Source organism: Copadichromis virginalis, linkage group LG2, assembly GCF_057382275.1.
Source record: "Copadichromis virginalis isolate Kocher_CV1m ecotype Utaka linkage group LG2, C_Virginalis_male_GT1.1, whole genome shotgun sequence".
Taxonomy (NCBI): Eukaryota; Metazoa; Chordata; class Actinopteri; order Cichliformes; family Cichlidae; genus Copadichromis; species Copadichromis virginalis.
The window spans coordinates 16,778,288-16,795,717 of record NC_140619.1 but is presented as its reverse complement, the minus strand read 5'-3'; the positions used below and the strand labels follow the sequence as shown (position 1 = coordinate 16,795,717).

At 39.8% G+C, this 17,430-nt stretch overlaps 1 protein-coding gene and 1 pseudogene across 1 annotated transcript; both read left to right on the top strand.

Annotated features, from left to right (window-relative positions):
* Nucleotides 1-3,664: 3,664 nt before the first annotated feature.
* Nucleotides 3,665-5,172, top strand: LOC146717129 (histone-lysine N-methyltransferase Set8-like; annotated as a pseudogene).
* A 601-nt stretch (nt 5,173-5,773) lies between these two features.
* Nucleotides 5,774-14,163, top strand: LOC146717128 (uncharacterized). Its single transcript, XM_085472022.1, has 8 exons — nt 5,774-5,923; nt 6,746-6,851; nt 7,427-7,497; nt 7,578-9,606; nt 9,692-9,907; nt 9,979-10,026; nt 12,177-12,275; nt 13,568-14,163. Exons 1-8 carry the CDS (start codon nt 5,861-5,863, stop codon nt 13,801-13,803), a joined length of 2,868 nt encoding a protein of 955 aa, XP_085328148.1. The 5' UTR covers nt 5,774-5,860; the 3' UTR covers nt 13,804-14,163.
* The last annotated feature ends 3,267 nt before the right edge of the window (nt 14,164-17,430 follow it).

Here is a 17,430-nt window from a genome sequence, read left to right as displayed (position 1 = left end):
CTGTCTGTGTTTTGGTTTTTTGCTGCTCCATGCTTTGTTGTTCTGCTTTCTTAGTGTACAGTTTTGATTATTATTTTCCCATGTTTCGGTTATCATGGTTTGGTGTTCTGTCTCTGTGGCTGTATCCCAATTCAGGGTCTGCAGCCTTAAAATACGCAGCCTTAGCAGTCCACAAGGGCCGCGTACTCAAAGACCGCTAAGGTCGGAAGTGAGAGGCTTGTGAAATGGGACGGTCTAGGCTCCGTCGCACTGCTCAGGTTGCCTAGCAACCATGATACTCACCGCTGGAAACGTTTCTGTTGGATTGTGTGTCCACAGGTGTTTGTACTTTGCGTCACAATAAAATGACGGTAAAATGACTCTACATTCCATCGTTCCCACAGGACATTTTGTCAGTAAAAGCAGCTACTAGTAACGGAGCCACTGTGGTTTTCAAACACGGGGACAGTTTTCTTAAACATGTTGATGGAACAAAATTCCCTATATATGAACACGAGAGACTGTTCTTTATAAACACTGTGCAAGAGTTTGAAGATAAATGTAATGGATGTTTTGATATGCAAACGTGGCATGAAATCCTAGGACACTGTAATTATGAGGATGTTCAAAATCTGCAAAATGTCGTTGATGGAATGGAAATTAAGGGTAAAATCAACAAAAATATGCAATGTGAAGCCTGTATACAAGGGAAGTTTATTCAAACTAGGAACCGAGAACCGGATGAAAAGGCCAGGGCAGCATTAGAGTTGGTACATACGGATTTGGCTGGTCCGATTACGCCAAACTCTAAAGAAGGGTTTAAGTTTGTTTTGTCGTTTGTTGATGATTATTCAGGTGCAACATTTGTATATAATCTGAAACACAAAAGTGATACAACTCAAGCAACTGAAAGATTTATTGCAGATGTGGCGTCATATGGGAAAATCAAGTGCATTCGTTCTGATAATGGAACTGAATTTACAAGCAGTCAGTTCAGAGATTTATTAAGTAGACACGGCATTAGGCAGGAAACTTCGGCGCCATATTCGCCTCATCAAAACCGAACAGCAGAGAGGAACTGGCATACACTTTTTGACATGGCGAGATGCATGTTAGTTGAGAGCGAATTGCCAAAGTCTTTATGGCCATATGCAGTACAAACCGCGGGAGTGATTAGGAACCGATGTTTTAACAAACGCACAGGTCAGACAGCGTATAAGATGTTAACTGGAAAAAGACCTGATCTTTCTAGAATGAAAAAATTCGGATCATTGTGCTATGCTTATAAACAAAATAGGGGAAAGCTGGATCCAAGATGCGACAAAGGTGTTTTCTTGGGATATGACAAAAATAGTCCAGCATATTTGATCTATTTCCCAAAAACCGGGAAGGTTGAAAAGCACAGATTGATAAAAATACTAAATCCCGCGACAATGGATCAACAAACACAGAGTGATCAGATGTATGAAGATGAGGTTTATGAATCCAGAAAAGATGGTGAACCCAAACAGACGAAGGATGAGGACATTCCAGATGGTAGTGAAAGCAGTCAAACTGAGTCCGAGGTTAAAACTGAGGATAAAGTAGATGCTGGAGCTACACGTTATCCATCCAGAATCAGAAAGAGACCTGATTATTTGAGTGATTATATCACGGATGTGAAAGAGTGTGAAAATGAACAGATGCAAACTAGTGTTGATTATTGCTACAGATTGTTGTGTGAAATACCCACATCATTTAGTGAAGCTATTGTGTCAAGTGAGTCAAAAGAATGGGAAAAAGCGATGAATGAAGAAATTCAATCCCTTAAGGAGAATGACACATTTACTTTAACCACTTTACCAGAGGGTAAGAAAGCAGTGGGGGGTAAATGGGTTTATGCCGTTAAAAAGAACTCAGACGGATCAGACAGATATAAAGCTCGATTTGTGGCTAAAGGTTTTAGTCAAACAAAAGGAGTTGATTATGAGGAGACTTTTTCACCGACTGCTAATTTATCGAGTGTGAGAGTTTTGATGCAGAAAGTGGTTCAGGACGTAAATGATAAATCCTCTTCAACCTCTATGGTTACTTGTGGCGTACACCACAGGGTTCTGTACTTGGACTGATCCTTTTTACTATATATATGTTCCCTATTGGTAAAATCATTAGACAGCATGGGATAAATTTCCATAGCTATGCACACCTAAATCCTGATGAACCTAATCAGTTATAAAGATTACGGGCATGCTTGGAAGACATAAAAACCTGGATGTCTTCAAACTTCCTCCTTTTGAATTCCGACAAGACAGAAGTTGTCTTTGGACCAGAAGCTCAGAAAAACAAATTACTTGGTCAGTCCCTTCATCTGGATGGCATTAAATTAGCCTCCAGTAATAAAGCAAAGAACCTCTGTGTTATTTTTTGACAAAGACATGTCATTTAGATCTGACATGAAAGAGGTTTCTAGGGTCTCCTCCTTCCACCTTCGTAATATTGCTAAAATTAGAAACATCCCATCCAGGAGTGATGCTGAAAAACTAGTTGATGCCTTTGTTACTTCAAGGCTGCATTACTATAACTCTTAACTATCAGGAAGTCCACATAATGCAACTAAAAGTCTTCAGCTGATCCAAAATGCTGCAGCCAGGGTTCTGATGAATATCAAAAGAACAGATGACATCTCCTCCCGTGTTTTAAATGCACTTTAGAACAGCACGCAGCAACACTACATATGAGCGAGCGGAGGGAGGCATGGGGTCTTCACAGAGCCCCACTCTCTGCCAGCCGTCAGGGCGGGGGGGCCTGAAGGTGGAATTGGCCATCTGATCGAGGCCTGGGTTGCAGCGGCCCCCTGCCACTGCGGAGCCGGGGACGGTCTGCTTGATTTCCACCTCAGGGAGGAGGGCAACATCTGGGTCTGGGTATGAGTTCCCCCTCCGGGGCAAGAATACCTGGACCTGGGATGTAGAGAATGTTTGGGGAGTGTGATTGTGTGTACAGTGTCCATTTATGTCTGTGTCCACGTTGGGTGAGGGCCGAGTGTTTGTGGTTGTGTGTATGAGGGTGGGAAGGTATGTTTGTGTCTGCCGTACACATCACCACAAACAACACCACAAGCAGAGCACAAGTTTTAAGCCAGCGTGGTGTGATTATAGATGCCGTGCAGGTGGGTCCATCTCACATGCAGCGGCATCGCAGAACACGCCCCGCCACATACCCTCTTCCCCCGACTAAGACCGAGGAAGATCAGGTGAGAACCATACAAATTCCCTTACACATGATGTTTATATAAATATATTCATCCAATAAAGCAAAGTAATATAGGTTATTATATTACGTTCGGATACACCAAAGCATCTAATTTTTGACAGTTTAGCTAGCCAGCATGCTAGTAGCAAAAGTTTGACATTCTGTTGCTGTTGGTTTGATTAATTTTGGTTTTAGCATCACAAAACTTGTGGTTTTAAAACTAGTGAGATCTGTTTTCAGAAAATATTTTACAAATGAAACAAAAACTGTAGGACAAATATGCTTATTGTTCAACCATACTAAATCATTATTTTAATTTATAACTTTAAGAAATATAAAAGGTTAAGGAAATGTGGATATGAAAATTAACTCATTAAGATTTGCAGTAACCTTAGACCAAATAAAATATACGAAACAGAACTTCCACAGGTAGGGCATGCAGATATTTGGAACCTTTAGGGGAGCTCTCCCCAACATAAATAGATTTTTCGATCTGTTTATTTCTATGTCTACATACATTTTGTAGTATAATGTGTTATTTCTAAAGTCATTAATACCTGATCTTTGCAGGGGATGGCGGCAACAAGGCCACGGAGAGCTAAAATAAATCCCATACAAGATGCTAGGTATTACTGCTCCTTAGGTGAAGACAAGGCAGGATTTGATGTGAGGTATATTGATTCATTTAAAGGTGAGTTGATTCCAAAGAATGCAGTCAGCTTCTCAAAATAGAAATTTTTATGTTTTTTGTAGTTTTTTTGTAGCATACCATGCATGAGAAAATTAATAATCACGAATATAATTATACTTGTTTTATTATTATTATTATTATATTTCTATTTTTTCCTTGTCTTTCCCCAAGGAATTATGAACATGTTACATGTTCCAAAATAAATAATACAATATAATCAAATAAAAAACATATTTAAAAACAAGAAGGATTTTAATTAAATGGTTTATAGTTTATTGCCCAATTTGTTTTTGATGTGTGTCTTTAGGTCGCGGTGTGTTCAGCTGTCGGTCATTTCAAAAGGGAGATTTTCTTTTTGAGTACAGAGGACAAATCATAACTAAAGAGGAACAAGAAAACCGAATGAAACTTTACCATGATGCACTCAAGGTTTTCATATTTGATTTCAAGTTCAATGGAAAACAGTTATGGTATGTAACTGCTTTGATAAAGGATAAAATACATGAGGTTTACAAATTATAATATTCAAATAATATTTTGAATTGAATATTAAAATGTTATTCAGACGTTCTACAACCTAATATACTTAATGACTTTCTTTACAGAGTGTAATTGTTATTGTATACTTTTTGTTTTAGTGTTGATGCTACCAGAGAGGACGGCTCACTTGGCAGACTTGTAAATGACGATAATGTGAATCCAAACAGTAAAATGACAGTTACCAGAGTGGATGGAAGGCCCCATCTCTGTTTGTTTGCAATCAAAGATATTGGTCCAGGAGAAGAAATCACCTATAACTATGGTGATTCCAACTGGCCATGGAGAAGCAAGGTATAATGTAAATAGTACAGTATAAGTATAAATAGTATTAAATGAATAAAGGCTATACTGAAAAGTATGCATACACACACGGGTCCTGTGTAATACTCAACTGGACAGGTCCAGACATTAGGAGGACTGTATTCATCTTGGCTAGACCCAAAGACTGCCATTCATTATTCACGCTTCTTCCTTAGAAATCCAACATGGTGGCATCTCAGGCTGTGGATGAGATTGCAGCCAGTTCCTCTCCTAACGACGCAACAAAGGTAAATTGGAGTTTCAGTGTCAGATTGTTTTAGTTGTAGACTGAGGTGCTAGTTATTAGGCAGTATTGAGGTATGTGGGTCCTTGGTTATCTTGACCAAGTAAGATGCACGCATTAGGAGGACTGAGATTTGAAACAGGAAGTATAAACAACTGAGTTCTACCTACAAGTGCGCCCACACACACGGGTCCTGTGTATTACTCAACTGGACAGGTCCAGACATTAGGAGGACTGAGTTTAGAAATGAATTCAGATCAATGAGAGTTACTCTGGCAATTGTGCATACACACACGGGTCCTGTGTATTACTCAACTGGACAGGTCCAGACATTAGGAGGACTGTATTCATCTTGGCTAGACCCAAAGACTGCCATTCATTATTCACGCTTCTTCCTTAGAAATCCAACATGGTGGCATCTCAGGCTGTGGATGAGAATGCAGCCAGTTCCTCTCCTAACGATGCAACAAAGGTAAATTGGAGTTTCAGTGTCAGATTGTTTTAGTTGTAGACTGAGGTGCTAGTTATTAGGCAGTATTGAGGTATGTGGGTCCTTGGTTATCTTGACCAAGTAAGATGCACGCATTAGGAGGACTGAGATTTGAAACAGGAAGTATAAACAACTGAGTTCTACCTACAAGTGCGCCCACACACGGGTCCTGTGTATTACTCAACTGGACAGGTCCAGACATTAGGAGGACTGAGTTTAGAAATGAATTCAGATCAATGAGAGTTACTCTGGCAATTGTGCATACACACACGGGTCCTGTGTAATACTCAACTGGACAGGTCCAGACATTAGGAGGACTGTATTCATCTTGGCTAGACCCAAAGACTGCCATTCATTATTCACGCTTCTTCTTTAGAAATCCAACATGGTGGCATCTCAGGCTGTGGATGAGAATGCAGCCAGTTCCTCTCCTAACGACGCAACAAAGGTAAATTGGAGTTTCAGTGTCAGATTGTTTTAGTTGTAGACTGAGGTGCTAGTTATTAGGCAGTATTGAGGTATGTGGGTCCTTGGTTATCTTGACCAAGTAAGATGCACGCATTAGGAGGACTGAGATTTGAAACAAGAAGTATGAAACCCCAACCCTAAATCTGGTTTGCATAAAGACGTAGTTCTCGGCTTGGTTGAAATGAACTCTGATGTAGTTAGATCGCATATTTGAATTTCAGCTGATCAAGGAGCAAGAATGAAGCTTACTATAGGAAGGAGCATGTAAATACAACCGAAACAATCGCTAAACTCTTTCCTGTTAATGCTAAGCACATTTATGTAACATTGTTGTGTAAAGGCCATCCGTTATGTCTTGATGGATTCATGACTTCATGATTTAATTATACTTTTTTACACTCCCAGTCAAAACTTTGGACACATCTTCTCATTTCAGAAAGAACAAATTGTAAGTCTAATCTTTTTTGGGTGTTGTGGGTCCACAATGAATTTTCTTTTCATTGTGGTTTTGTAATATATACCATAATATAAAACCTAGAAGAACAAATTGTTTTGAAAATTGATCTATATACAGCAGGTATTTTTCCCTTTAAATTTTGCATTGCAAAAGTTACAAAAATTGATTTAATAGTTTTAGTAACACTTGAACCTGTTTTTTTTTTTTTTTTTTTTTTCTTCCGTCCTTAACTCCTTTTTAAAGAGGAACCAAAACAACTATTTGGTTGTGATATTTTACATCACAAAAGTATGAATTTTGTTTTTGATTATACTGTTTTTTTTTTTGTTTTTTTTTACCAAACAGGACTGCGATCATGATCTAGTCCCTGACGAAATGTCAAGTTTAGAAAAATGTTTTGCATGTGGAGGACCTTTTTCGCCTCTGAAATGGAGTGGTGTGAGATGTGAAGGTAATTATTTAATTATGGAAGGTTGGGTACATTAGAATATCTTAAATATGATCCATAAGGAACACTATAAAAACTAATCCATAAGTAAATATGATATATGTTCATAATGAACCTTTTACATCTGCACTTTTTACATATTTACTTACCATGTCATTATTAAAGCTGCTATACCCAATTTGCAAAAACAAGTTAGCTTAACATATTTTTTTTTCATGTTCATAACAACATTTTAACAAAGCATAGCTATAAATGTTGTTTGGAGATTAAAGAAAAAAAAATGAAGTGGTTCTGTTGCATTTGTCTAAAACCATCAGCCAATAACATGGCTCAGTCCAGAAAAACGATAGAACAGTCTTTCCTGACTCCTTAAATTCTACATTAACATGGCTCCACCACACTATGCACTGGCCTGTTTAGCAGCAAAGCACACCAGGGGGTGTGGCCTATGGATAATATCCAATGGGAGGGGGGAGCCTTCTTGACTGTGTTTATGCTTCCATCTAGCCTGTTTTTTTAAATTGGGGAAAGCGGCTTTAACTACCTTTCTTTTATTAACTTAATTTTTCTCTGTCTAGTTTGCTACCAGTCCTGGCACAAAAGATGTTATGTTAGCCACAAGGTGAACCTCACTGAACCTCTTCCAGAGGTAAGTGTTTTTGCAGAATTCTTCTCAGTAAAATATGTAAGGTAAACAAAGTCTTACTTTGTGTTTTTGATTGTTATTAGGTCTTTAGTGAAGATAGTTCAAGTGAGGGGGCTTCATCAGAAGAGGAATATGTGCCAGATTCTATAGCTGACTCAGACAGCTCATGGGACAACAAATCAGAGCCTTTAAATATAAGTTGCAAACAAGTACAGAACTCTGAGATCTCCAGCAGTCAATCTGCTTGCAAAACGAAAAGACCTCGCCTAGAAAGTTTTTTAGAGAGAGTAGGACAAAGAATTTCAGAAGATGCCGAATCAATATCTGAAGATGGAATTGGCACAAGACAGCTCGACGTATCAGGGGTTATTGCCACAGCAGAAAAGTCTGATGCTGAAGGCATTGTTGATGACTCTAATACTACGGCTGAAGATTCCTTAAAAACATCCTCCTCACTAAGAAACAAAACATACTGCTACATTTGTGGAAAACTACAGACAAAGTTTACACGTCATTTAAAAACTCATGAGAAATCACATGCAGATGTTGCTCGAGTTTTAAGTCTTCCCAAGAAGTCCAAAGACCGTTTGAAAATGCTTTCTAAGCTGCGAAACAAAGGAAACCACAGACATAACTCGGAGGTCATCGCAAGTGGGATTGGATCATTAAAAACCAGACGCACATCAAAAAAACCCTACAAAGGAAAAGACTATATTCACTGCATTTATTGCGAGGCATTATATCTTAAAAGAGATCTTTGGAGACATGTTCGTAAATGTTCTTCAAAACCAGTGGAGGCCAATTCAGAGGGGGGACGAAAAAAGGTCTTGTCCCTGGCCTGTATGAGTGAGTCAGCTCTGTGTCAGCAAGTTTCCCCCGGTGTTTGGAAGATATTAGCTGTCATGAAAGATGATGAAATAACTTCTACTGTGCGAAGTGACTTCTCTATTCTTCAGCTTGCTCAATCATTCTTTAACAAACATGGGAAAGATCCCACCAAATTTGACTACATTCGCCAGACACTCCGAGAATGTGGAAGACTTCTGCTCACACTTCGGAAAGAATGCTCAATACACACTTTTGAGGATGCTGTAAGACCTGCAAATTTCAATGTGGTTATCAAAGCTGTTAAGAAGGTGTGTGGGTATGATGAAGAAAAGAACTGCTACTCGACTCCAAGCCTTGCTTTAAAGTTGGGACACTCACTGCAGAAAGTCTGTGATATTATACATTGCAGAGCACTGATGGCAGAAGACAGTGCACTGATAAAGTCAACCCAGAGTTTCAAAACCCTTTATGCTACAAAGTGGTCAGAACTCATCTCCCATACTGCATTAACCACACTAAACGAGCGGCACTTCAACAAGCCTTCCACACTTCCTTTCACAGAAGATGTTCAGCGTCTTCATAGACATCTGGAGAAGACTACAGAACAAGCACTGAAGGACTTGGAAGAGCATAGTTCACCAAAATCATACAGTGAACTTTGTAAAGCTACCATGGCAAATGTAATACTATTTAACAGGAGAAGAGGGGGAGAAATTTCAAAGATGACACTGAATGGCTTCCAGGAGAGAGACACTAGTACCCTGCACAAGGATGTTGCAATTGGACTGACAAAATTTGAACTTTACCTTTGTCAACACTTCAGTCGTGTAGAATTGAGGGGTAAACGAGGACGCAAGGTTGCAGTGCTACTTTCACCAGACATGGTGAATGCCATAACACGGCTGACAGAGAAAAGACAAGACTGTGGTGTTCTGGCAGAAAACATATTCCTGTTTGCCAGACCTCATTGTCTGACTCCCTACAGAGGACAGGACTGTTTGAGGATTTATGCGACTGAATGTGGGGCTGAAAACCCTGAACACCTACGTTCAACGCAGTTGCGCAAACATGTCGCAACTTTGTCTCAGATCTTAAACCTCAAGAATCACGAGTTAGACCAAGTTGCCAACTTCCTAGGTCATGATATTCGTGTTCATCGCGAATATTATAGACTTCCAGAGGCTACTACCCAGCTTGCCAAAATATCCAAACTACTGATTGCCATGGAGAAAGGGTCTCTCAAAAGCCTTCAAGGCAAAACACTTGAAGAGATTGAAATCGAAGGTAAAGTGGTGTTAAGGTTAAGAATTATACACGTTTCCTGCACTATAACCTTATAATTCATTAAGACAATATTTTATTTTGTTAGATAACCTACAGTTGACAGATTCAAGTGAAGAAAGTGAGGTCGGAGCGGAGCGTGAGGAGGTCGGAGCGGAGCGTGAGGAGGTCGGAGCGGAGCGTGAGGAGGTCGGAGCGGAGCGTGAGGAGGTCGGAGCGGAGCGTGAGGAGGTCGGAGCGGAGCGTGAGGAGGTCGGAGCGGAGCGTGAGGTCAATGAAGGAAATCTTGTATATCCACAGATTGGTAAGTACAATGTGATTAGTCTCAACTTTGTTCAATTTATGAAATCACATGACTAATAGACTTTATTACAGATTCTATAGATACTAGAATGATGAAGAAAGTTGTCAAGGAACCTCCAGGTATGTGTTTGTCATCATTTATTGAAGCTTTTACCTTTGTAACTACTTCCTAGACACTTTTGCTATCTTTGCTATCTTTATGTAAAAAAAAAAAAGATAATTCATTACTATCATTTTTCCAGTGATTGTTACCTTTGTCCAAATGGTAATTTAAAGAAAGTCAAGGATCTTTCTAAAGACCAGCTCAACAGAATAGAAAGGTCAGTTTTGGAGGATGGTCAGGTAGGAAATGCTAGTTTGAACAGGTGATTTTGAGCTGTGATTTAAAGTTCTAGAGAGAATCTAATGAGCAGAGGAAGTTCCAGAGGGTGCAATTAGCAGTGGCAAAGGATTGTACCCTCAGATTTATGATTTTGATGATGGGGGTAAGGAGGTTAGTGTTAGCAGTGTTGTGGGAGAGTGACAGTAAAGACAATCCCTCAGGGTGGCGGGGGCGAGGTTGTTGAAGGCTTAAAAGTTGATTAGGAGTTTGCACTCAATACTATAGTCAGTGTGCAGCCAGTAATGTTCTTTTTAGGATGTGGTGATATAGTCTCTAGAGTGAGTGCAGTAGAGTAAGGGGGCAGCAGAGTTCTTAATAGATTGCAGTTCTTGGAGGTGAGTTTGGGGAAAGCAAAGATGCTGGGATTCTTTTTGAGGGTGGAGAGAATGGATAGGATTAGGAAGAACAATATCATTGGGACTGCACATGTTGGAAAAAATGTCTACATTGTTCTACATTGGCCAGGTTGAGGTTGTGTTGGGCATGTGCAAACAAGGGACAGTGAGGAAGGTTTGTTGAAGGATGTTAGAAAGGAAGCTGCCCTGCAGGAGACAGAAGGAGATGAGATTAATCAAGAGAGATGAAAATAGTTGGTGTGTGGAGGGCTGATCTACTACTCTTTATTTACCTGGTTTGCGCTTCTGAAGTATTCCCTCTACGCTCTCATCCTCTTTCTACAGTAAATCAGTGGTGAGTGGAAAGTTGACCAGTCACCGGAGTAGTGATGGGTCGTTCGCGAACGAAATGGCTCTTAGAGCTGGTTCTTTGAAGTGAACGATGCGAGCCGGCTCCTTATTGGGAGCCGTGGATTTTTTTTTTTTTTTACTTTCTCTTGCCCTCTCTCTCACTTTTTTTCGCTGCACGTCAGCCTTGTGTTTGCGCTGAGTAGAGACGGGAGGGGCGCAAACAGAGCCTTGCGTTTGCACCCCTCCCGCCTCTGAGCAGAGGGAGGAGCTAGGGGCGGTAGTTACACTCGCAACAGCAGTAGCACACGAAAACAGCAGCAGGGAGAGAGAGAGAAAGAGAGCCGGGAGCAACAACAAGAGACAATGTCGTCACATTAGAAAGGTGGAGTAAAGAAAATGAGTGACACCAAGAAAAGAAGCAAAATCTAGAACCATTTAAATTTTACTGACAATACATAGGCAGAGTGTAGAGTCTGCAAGAAAAGGATATCATATAGAGCCGGTGCACGGGCACCTGAAAACTGTCCACTCATCAGTGCGATGGGAAGATAAAACACAGTGAATTAAGTGTGATATAAGTGAAGCTGCCAGTGTGTCTACCCACTGAGCTGAGCACTGGGCACTTGGTATTTTTAAATTTAAAGTTTAAATTTTAAAAGTTAAATTGTAAATGGTAGGTTTTTGTATTTTATAATTTATTTTTTAAATTTTATGTGGAGTGAATAAATAAAAGCAGATTTATATAATGAACATATATACATAGAAAACACGTTTTTAAACATTAGTAATTCATTTTGTGCATAATTTTATATTGTTGTTAATAATAAATGAATGAAAGCAACAAAATAACCTGAAGAGCCGGTTCGGGAGCCGAAAGAGCCGGCTCTTTTTAGTGAGCCGAGCCGAGAGAGCCGGATCTCTAAAAAGAGCCGGAAATCCCATCACTACACCGGAGTCTTGTTTGGAGAAAAATTCAGCCTTGTATCTTTTAATATCAGCTGTAATAGCTCTAGCCATATTCCACATTCACATGTGTCACCTTAAACTAAAAGTCATAGTTGCGACTCTGGATTTATCTTAGAAACCATATTCAAGATTTCAAGGTCCATTAGTTGCTTGACCACATTCAGGAGCATTTGACATTACATTATAAGAGATTTAATACAACAAATATATGCTTACTGTTTTGTTTTGTTTTTCAGCGCAAAGTAAAAATGGAGCGGGTAAGGTCATTGAACCCAACAGAATACTAAACAAGGAGATGAAGCCAAGCAGTAAGAAGAAAACAAATAAACAATCTGGTAAATGGTGACATGCATACAAAAGTCACTTAAGCACAAATGTAAACTTCATGCATTTTTGAACCCAGTTATCCACACCACCCAAGCCAGTATGGTGACTATGCTCATCTTTCTGCCAGGGACCGTACCATAATTCTACAACTTGGTTAGACAATTATATTAACCTACTTGGTAAGGTAAAACATAAATCACATTCAATGTGGAACAATACCTTGTATTAAGTAATGGGATAAATGTTTAAATTACTTTCCCTATGCCTGTTTTAATCTGTAATACATTTAAATACTTATCATTTTCAAAACAGCAATGCACCAAAACAATTAATAAACAAAGCAATGAGAACATATTATGATTTGGGTTTTTAATTTTGAGGATTCCTCAACCATTGGGCTTCTACATTATCTCCATACTCTGAACATCATCTTATTCCCATAGGCAGAATCTGGATAATATTGGAAAATTTGGGCTGGTTTGGCTAATTGTGGGCTGTAACCTGAACGTCTTGAAGAAAATTATGTTCACTGAAAAAACCTGAAGGCCCACCTCATGGTCAGGCAGGGTCCACCCTTGTTTTTAAATAAACATTTGAGTCAGACAGTTATATATGAAATGTTTGAGTATATGTTATACATTTCAAATTATTACAATATCATGCTATACATGTTTTTTGTTGTATAACGGTGTGTGGAATAAAATGCTCTCCATCCATAGTGATTTGCCATAGCTATTTATTGGAATTCTGACTTAATGTGGGCTACCTTTCAGAATTTTACATTTAAATAAATGTATTCATCCATTGTAATAAGTATTTAAACAGTCAGCATTACAGGATTTATACCAAAGAAACACTGTTACAACAAATTCACCTTAAAGGGGACATATTATGCAAAACCCACTTTTTTTTGTTGCTTTTGTATGTATATTTGGTTATGAATTGCCTCCCGACTCCTTAAGTGTAGGTTTTCAACAACTAAAAAAGGAGCTCTTTTAGGTCCCAGGTAGTGTATTTTGCACAATCCAGCATAATCACAGCCTCAGCACCTGTCCTCGTGGACAATGCAAAGGCCGTCTTTGGGCTGTGTAGACTAAACACTAACTGTTCTTAGCAGGGCTGTAAAACTAGTGTGTGCAGAACTCAATTCTTCGGCTTATTTGAAGGAAGCCGATTATCGCCATTATATTTTTGCATCCTACAACCATGTCAACTCACACAATTGAGCATAATACGTCCCCTTTAATTTAAAAATTGTTTAAAAAGTAGTTTGTTTACATTTATTTTTTTCTGCTTCTAGCTTCTCTGGAAAATGCAAGGAGGGTCAAAAAGCATCCTTGGTCTCCCACGGAGGTTGCTGCGATAATGAAGTATTTTGGCGAACATATCAAAAAAGGAAAACTGGCCACTATTATCGAATGCCAGCAATGCAAAACTGCAGAAGATCCTGCTCTGGCTGGTCGTTCTATTCAAAACATCAGAGATTTTGTGAGGAATCGGGGCGTGTCGTTGAAGAAAAAAGAAAATCCTATGTAGAGGAGTCTACATAACTCCAAAGTACTTCTTGGAGGAGTTACAAAAGATATTTTGTATGTTTTGGTTTCTCATTTATTTATTTTAGAATTTTACTATTAGAAGATTGGTAAATTCATTTTGTTGACACTGTTTTAGTGCATCTGATCTAAGAGGACATATAATTTTATATTGCCAGTTATTTTCATTTCTGTTAACAAAACAATCCTGTTTTTGTAAAATGCACTCAATTTGTTCCTTTTATTCACCTGTTGCCCTTTTAATACACACAAAATACATGTTTGTGTATGTGTATGGCCTTTGTCCTGTTAATAAAGTTAGCCCTGACAATTACTGTTCATGTCAGGGGGAGGAGCCAAGTTACCTAATTAGTGTTGTCCTCTTATTACACCATGTTGTCAGGTTCTTATATTTTGAGTTCTGGTGTGTTTTTCACAATTTTGAAGTGAGATTTGTGTTGTACAACTCAAATGGGATTTTTAAAGATGCACTTCATCTATCTAGCACAAGTGGAAAGGGGGGTCCGTTTAGTGTTGCAAAAATCTTGTTTGAAAAAATTGTCCTTCCAATTCACCTTTACCAGTATGTGTGTGTGTGTGTGTGTGTGCGTGCGTGTGTGTGTGTGTGTGTGTGTATTTGTTTGGTTCCCTCGGGCTGGGACATTTGCAGAATTGCTACAGAGATTGGGCATACTCATCAGAGTAATAAGGCGAGTTTGACACCATAGTTTTCCGCTCAACCAGTGTAAATATGTAGTAGAAAGCTAGCTGATGCCATTAAAGCTAAATTAGCAATTAATTGTCTTTCCATCTACTGTATGTACACTGTAAACATCTAACACTGCATTCCTGTGATTTTAAGACAAACTTACCAAGTTACAAAAATCTATATTTAGACATTAACTCAAATGATCATGGTGGACTTTAAATTAGAGTCCTCATCCTCACTGTCACTTTTGATTTATTTCTTGCCACATTATGTCATTTTGTGTCATAGATATTCACACACAAATAAATTAATGAATAAATAAACATAGAATAATAAAATCATCCACTGTCCATGAAGGTTCTCAGTCATCCAGGTAACCGTAGTCCAAGGAGCTTGGAAAGAAAAGCGTCTGGACTTCTTTAAATTCTGAAGAGGTCTGGGAAGCTTCTTCAGTTCCAAGGTCAGTGGTGGCGAGTCCTAGATTTTAAGCCCTACGGGAGTGTCCCCACGAGGGTCATGGACCCCCTATTGATCCACTACCTAATCACACAAGCCAAGGTGTGAAGACGTGTGGGTCATAATCAGCCATTTTGAAACCTAGTCCCACCCTATCATGTGATTTACTGAGCTCAAATGGCCCAGGATGTGAGTAGGTGTTAGGTCCCAGGTGTTCTGGGAAGGGATTTTAAAACTGGATTATAGATGGCAGACAGTTGGGGTCATAAACCACCGCCTCTGTTCAAAGATGGTCTTTCAAGAGGAGCTTCTATCCCCAAGCCATCCAGGCCTTAAACACACACACCGCCCTCTCACATCGTCTATAATTGACTGAGACAGGATTCTTCCAAACACTCTAAACCAAGGCACAATGTACATTCCAAATTCCTTTAATTTTAAATATGTTTATATTGTCTATTCTGTAAAATAGTCAGATGTCTATTCATATTAATGTACAGATGGCATCTTTCATTGTGTCTGAAGAGCCACTGGCGTACCACTGATGATCAGGGGCTCATAATTCATCACCTGCTTTGTAGTGAAGTCCACAATCAGCTCCTTAGTCTTGCTGACGTTTAGGAGGAGGTTGTTTTCCTGGGACCAGTTCTCCAGGTTCCTAATCTTGGTGTAGGTCAGCAAGCTCTGATCAAATGATGCGTTCGGTCGAGCACACCATTCTTCACAGATCTCGTCCGTCCTGCTTGGTGCTGTTCCCAAACGAGGTGCAGATGTTTCCAGTCAGAACGCAGGAGTAGAAGTTCTTAAGTACCCTCAGTGGCAGATGGAAGTCTCTAGGTCTTCTGAGGAAGAAGAGACGCTGGCAGGCTTTCTTAACCAGGGTGCAATTGTGACACGACCATGACAGGTCGTGAGTGATGTGGACACCCAGGTACCGGAAACTGTCCACTCTCTCCACTGGCGTACCACTGATGATCAGGGGCTCATAATTCATCACCTGCTTTGTAGTGAAGTCCACAATCAGCTCCTTAGTCTTGCTGACGTTTAGGAGGAGGTTGTTTTCCTGGGACCAGTTTTCCAGGTTCCTAATCTCCTCCAGGTAGGCCTTCTCGATGTTGTCAGAGATCAGGCTGTCAGAGTGTCGTCAGCAAATGGTAAATGGTAAATGGCCTGTATTTATATAGCGCTTTTCTAGTCCCTAAGGACCCCAAAGCGCTTTACATATCCAGTCATCCACCCATTCACACACACATTCACACACTGGTGATGGTAAGCTACATTGTAGCCACAGCCACCCTGGGGCGCACTGACAGAGGCGAGGCTGCCGGACACTGGCGCCACCAGGCCCTCTGACCACCACCAGTAGGCAACAGGTGAAGTGTCTTGCCCAAGGACACAACGACCGAGACTGTCCAAGCTGGGGCTCGAACCGGCAACCTTCCGATTACAAGGCGAACTTAACAATGGAGGTGGTATCCAATGTGGCTACACAGTCATAAGTGTACAGTGAGTACAGCAGGGGGCTTATGTTCATGCTCATACTCGTGTTGGGATTACTTCACAGTTACGTTTTCGCATGTTCCCGTTGAGTTTCATGATCTTGTCTTTTGTCATCATTTTCATGGGAAAACTAAAACAGTTTAGTTCCACTTTTATTACCTTGCCTCATTTTTCTTTTGTGTATCAGCCATAATAAAGGATTGCTTTTTTTTTAACGTCAGATCGTTTCTCTTCTGTCTGCTTTTGAGCCTGATCCATAAACACACCCATCCCCGCCGTGATAGTTTTATGTTTGTAGGGGTTTTCTGACATTCTTTGTCATGTCAGTGAAGAGTTCTGTTTTTGGTATGCGGTGCATTTTCTTGCACTAAAGCCGGTTTTGGCTTACTTCTATTAAGATGTTAAAGGGTAGAATCTTTCCTTTTATTAAAGTTTAGTTTATACAGCACCAAATCACAACAACAATCACCTAAAGGTGCTTTATTTTGTAAGGCAGACCCTAGGATAATACATACAGAGATAACCCCAACAGTCATATGACTCCCCTATGAGCAAGCACTTTGATAACCGTGGGAAGGAAAAACTCCCTTTTAACAGGAAGAAACCTCTGGCAGAACCAGGCTCTAGGAACAACAAGTAAGCCTGCAGTGCGAGAGTGAAGTGCTCTAATAGGGTGATATTGTACTCAGAATCAGAATCAGAATCAGAATACTTTATTGATCCCTGGGGGAAATTATTTTTTGTTTTTTGTTACAGTGCTCCATTTTAAACCAACATTAAGACAAGACAGACAATACGCTAACTAAGAATAGTACAATATATACATATATATACATACATACATACATACATAAGTCACTTATAAATTAATAGTTGGAAAAGAAACATGTGTAGCTGTAGCAGCAAACAGTGTGTTAAGTGGATGCGTTGTACAGGGAGATGGCCACAGGCAGGAATGATTTCCTG

Excerpts from the sequence above, each read along its gene's own strand:
- LOC146717128 (XM_085472022.1), top strand. The coding sequence starts at position 5,861 with ATGGTGGCATCTCAGGCTGTGGATGAGAATGCAGCCAGTTCCTCTCCT. Across the intron at positions 9,607-9,691 it reads TGAAGAGATTGAAATCGAAG|ATAACCTACAGTTGACAGAT; the intron begins GTAAAGTGGTGT and ends TTATTTTGTTAG. Across the intron at positions 12,276-13,567 it reads GAAAACAAATAAACAATCTG|CTTCTCTGGAAAATGCAAGG; the intron begins GTAAATGGTGAC and ends TTCTGCTTCTAG.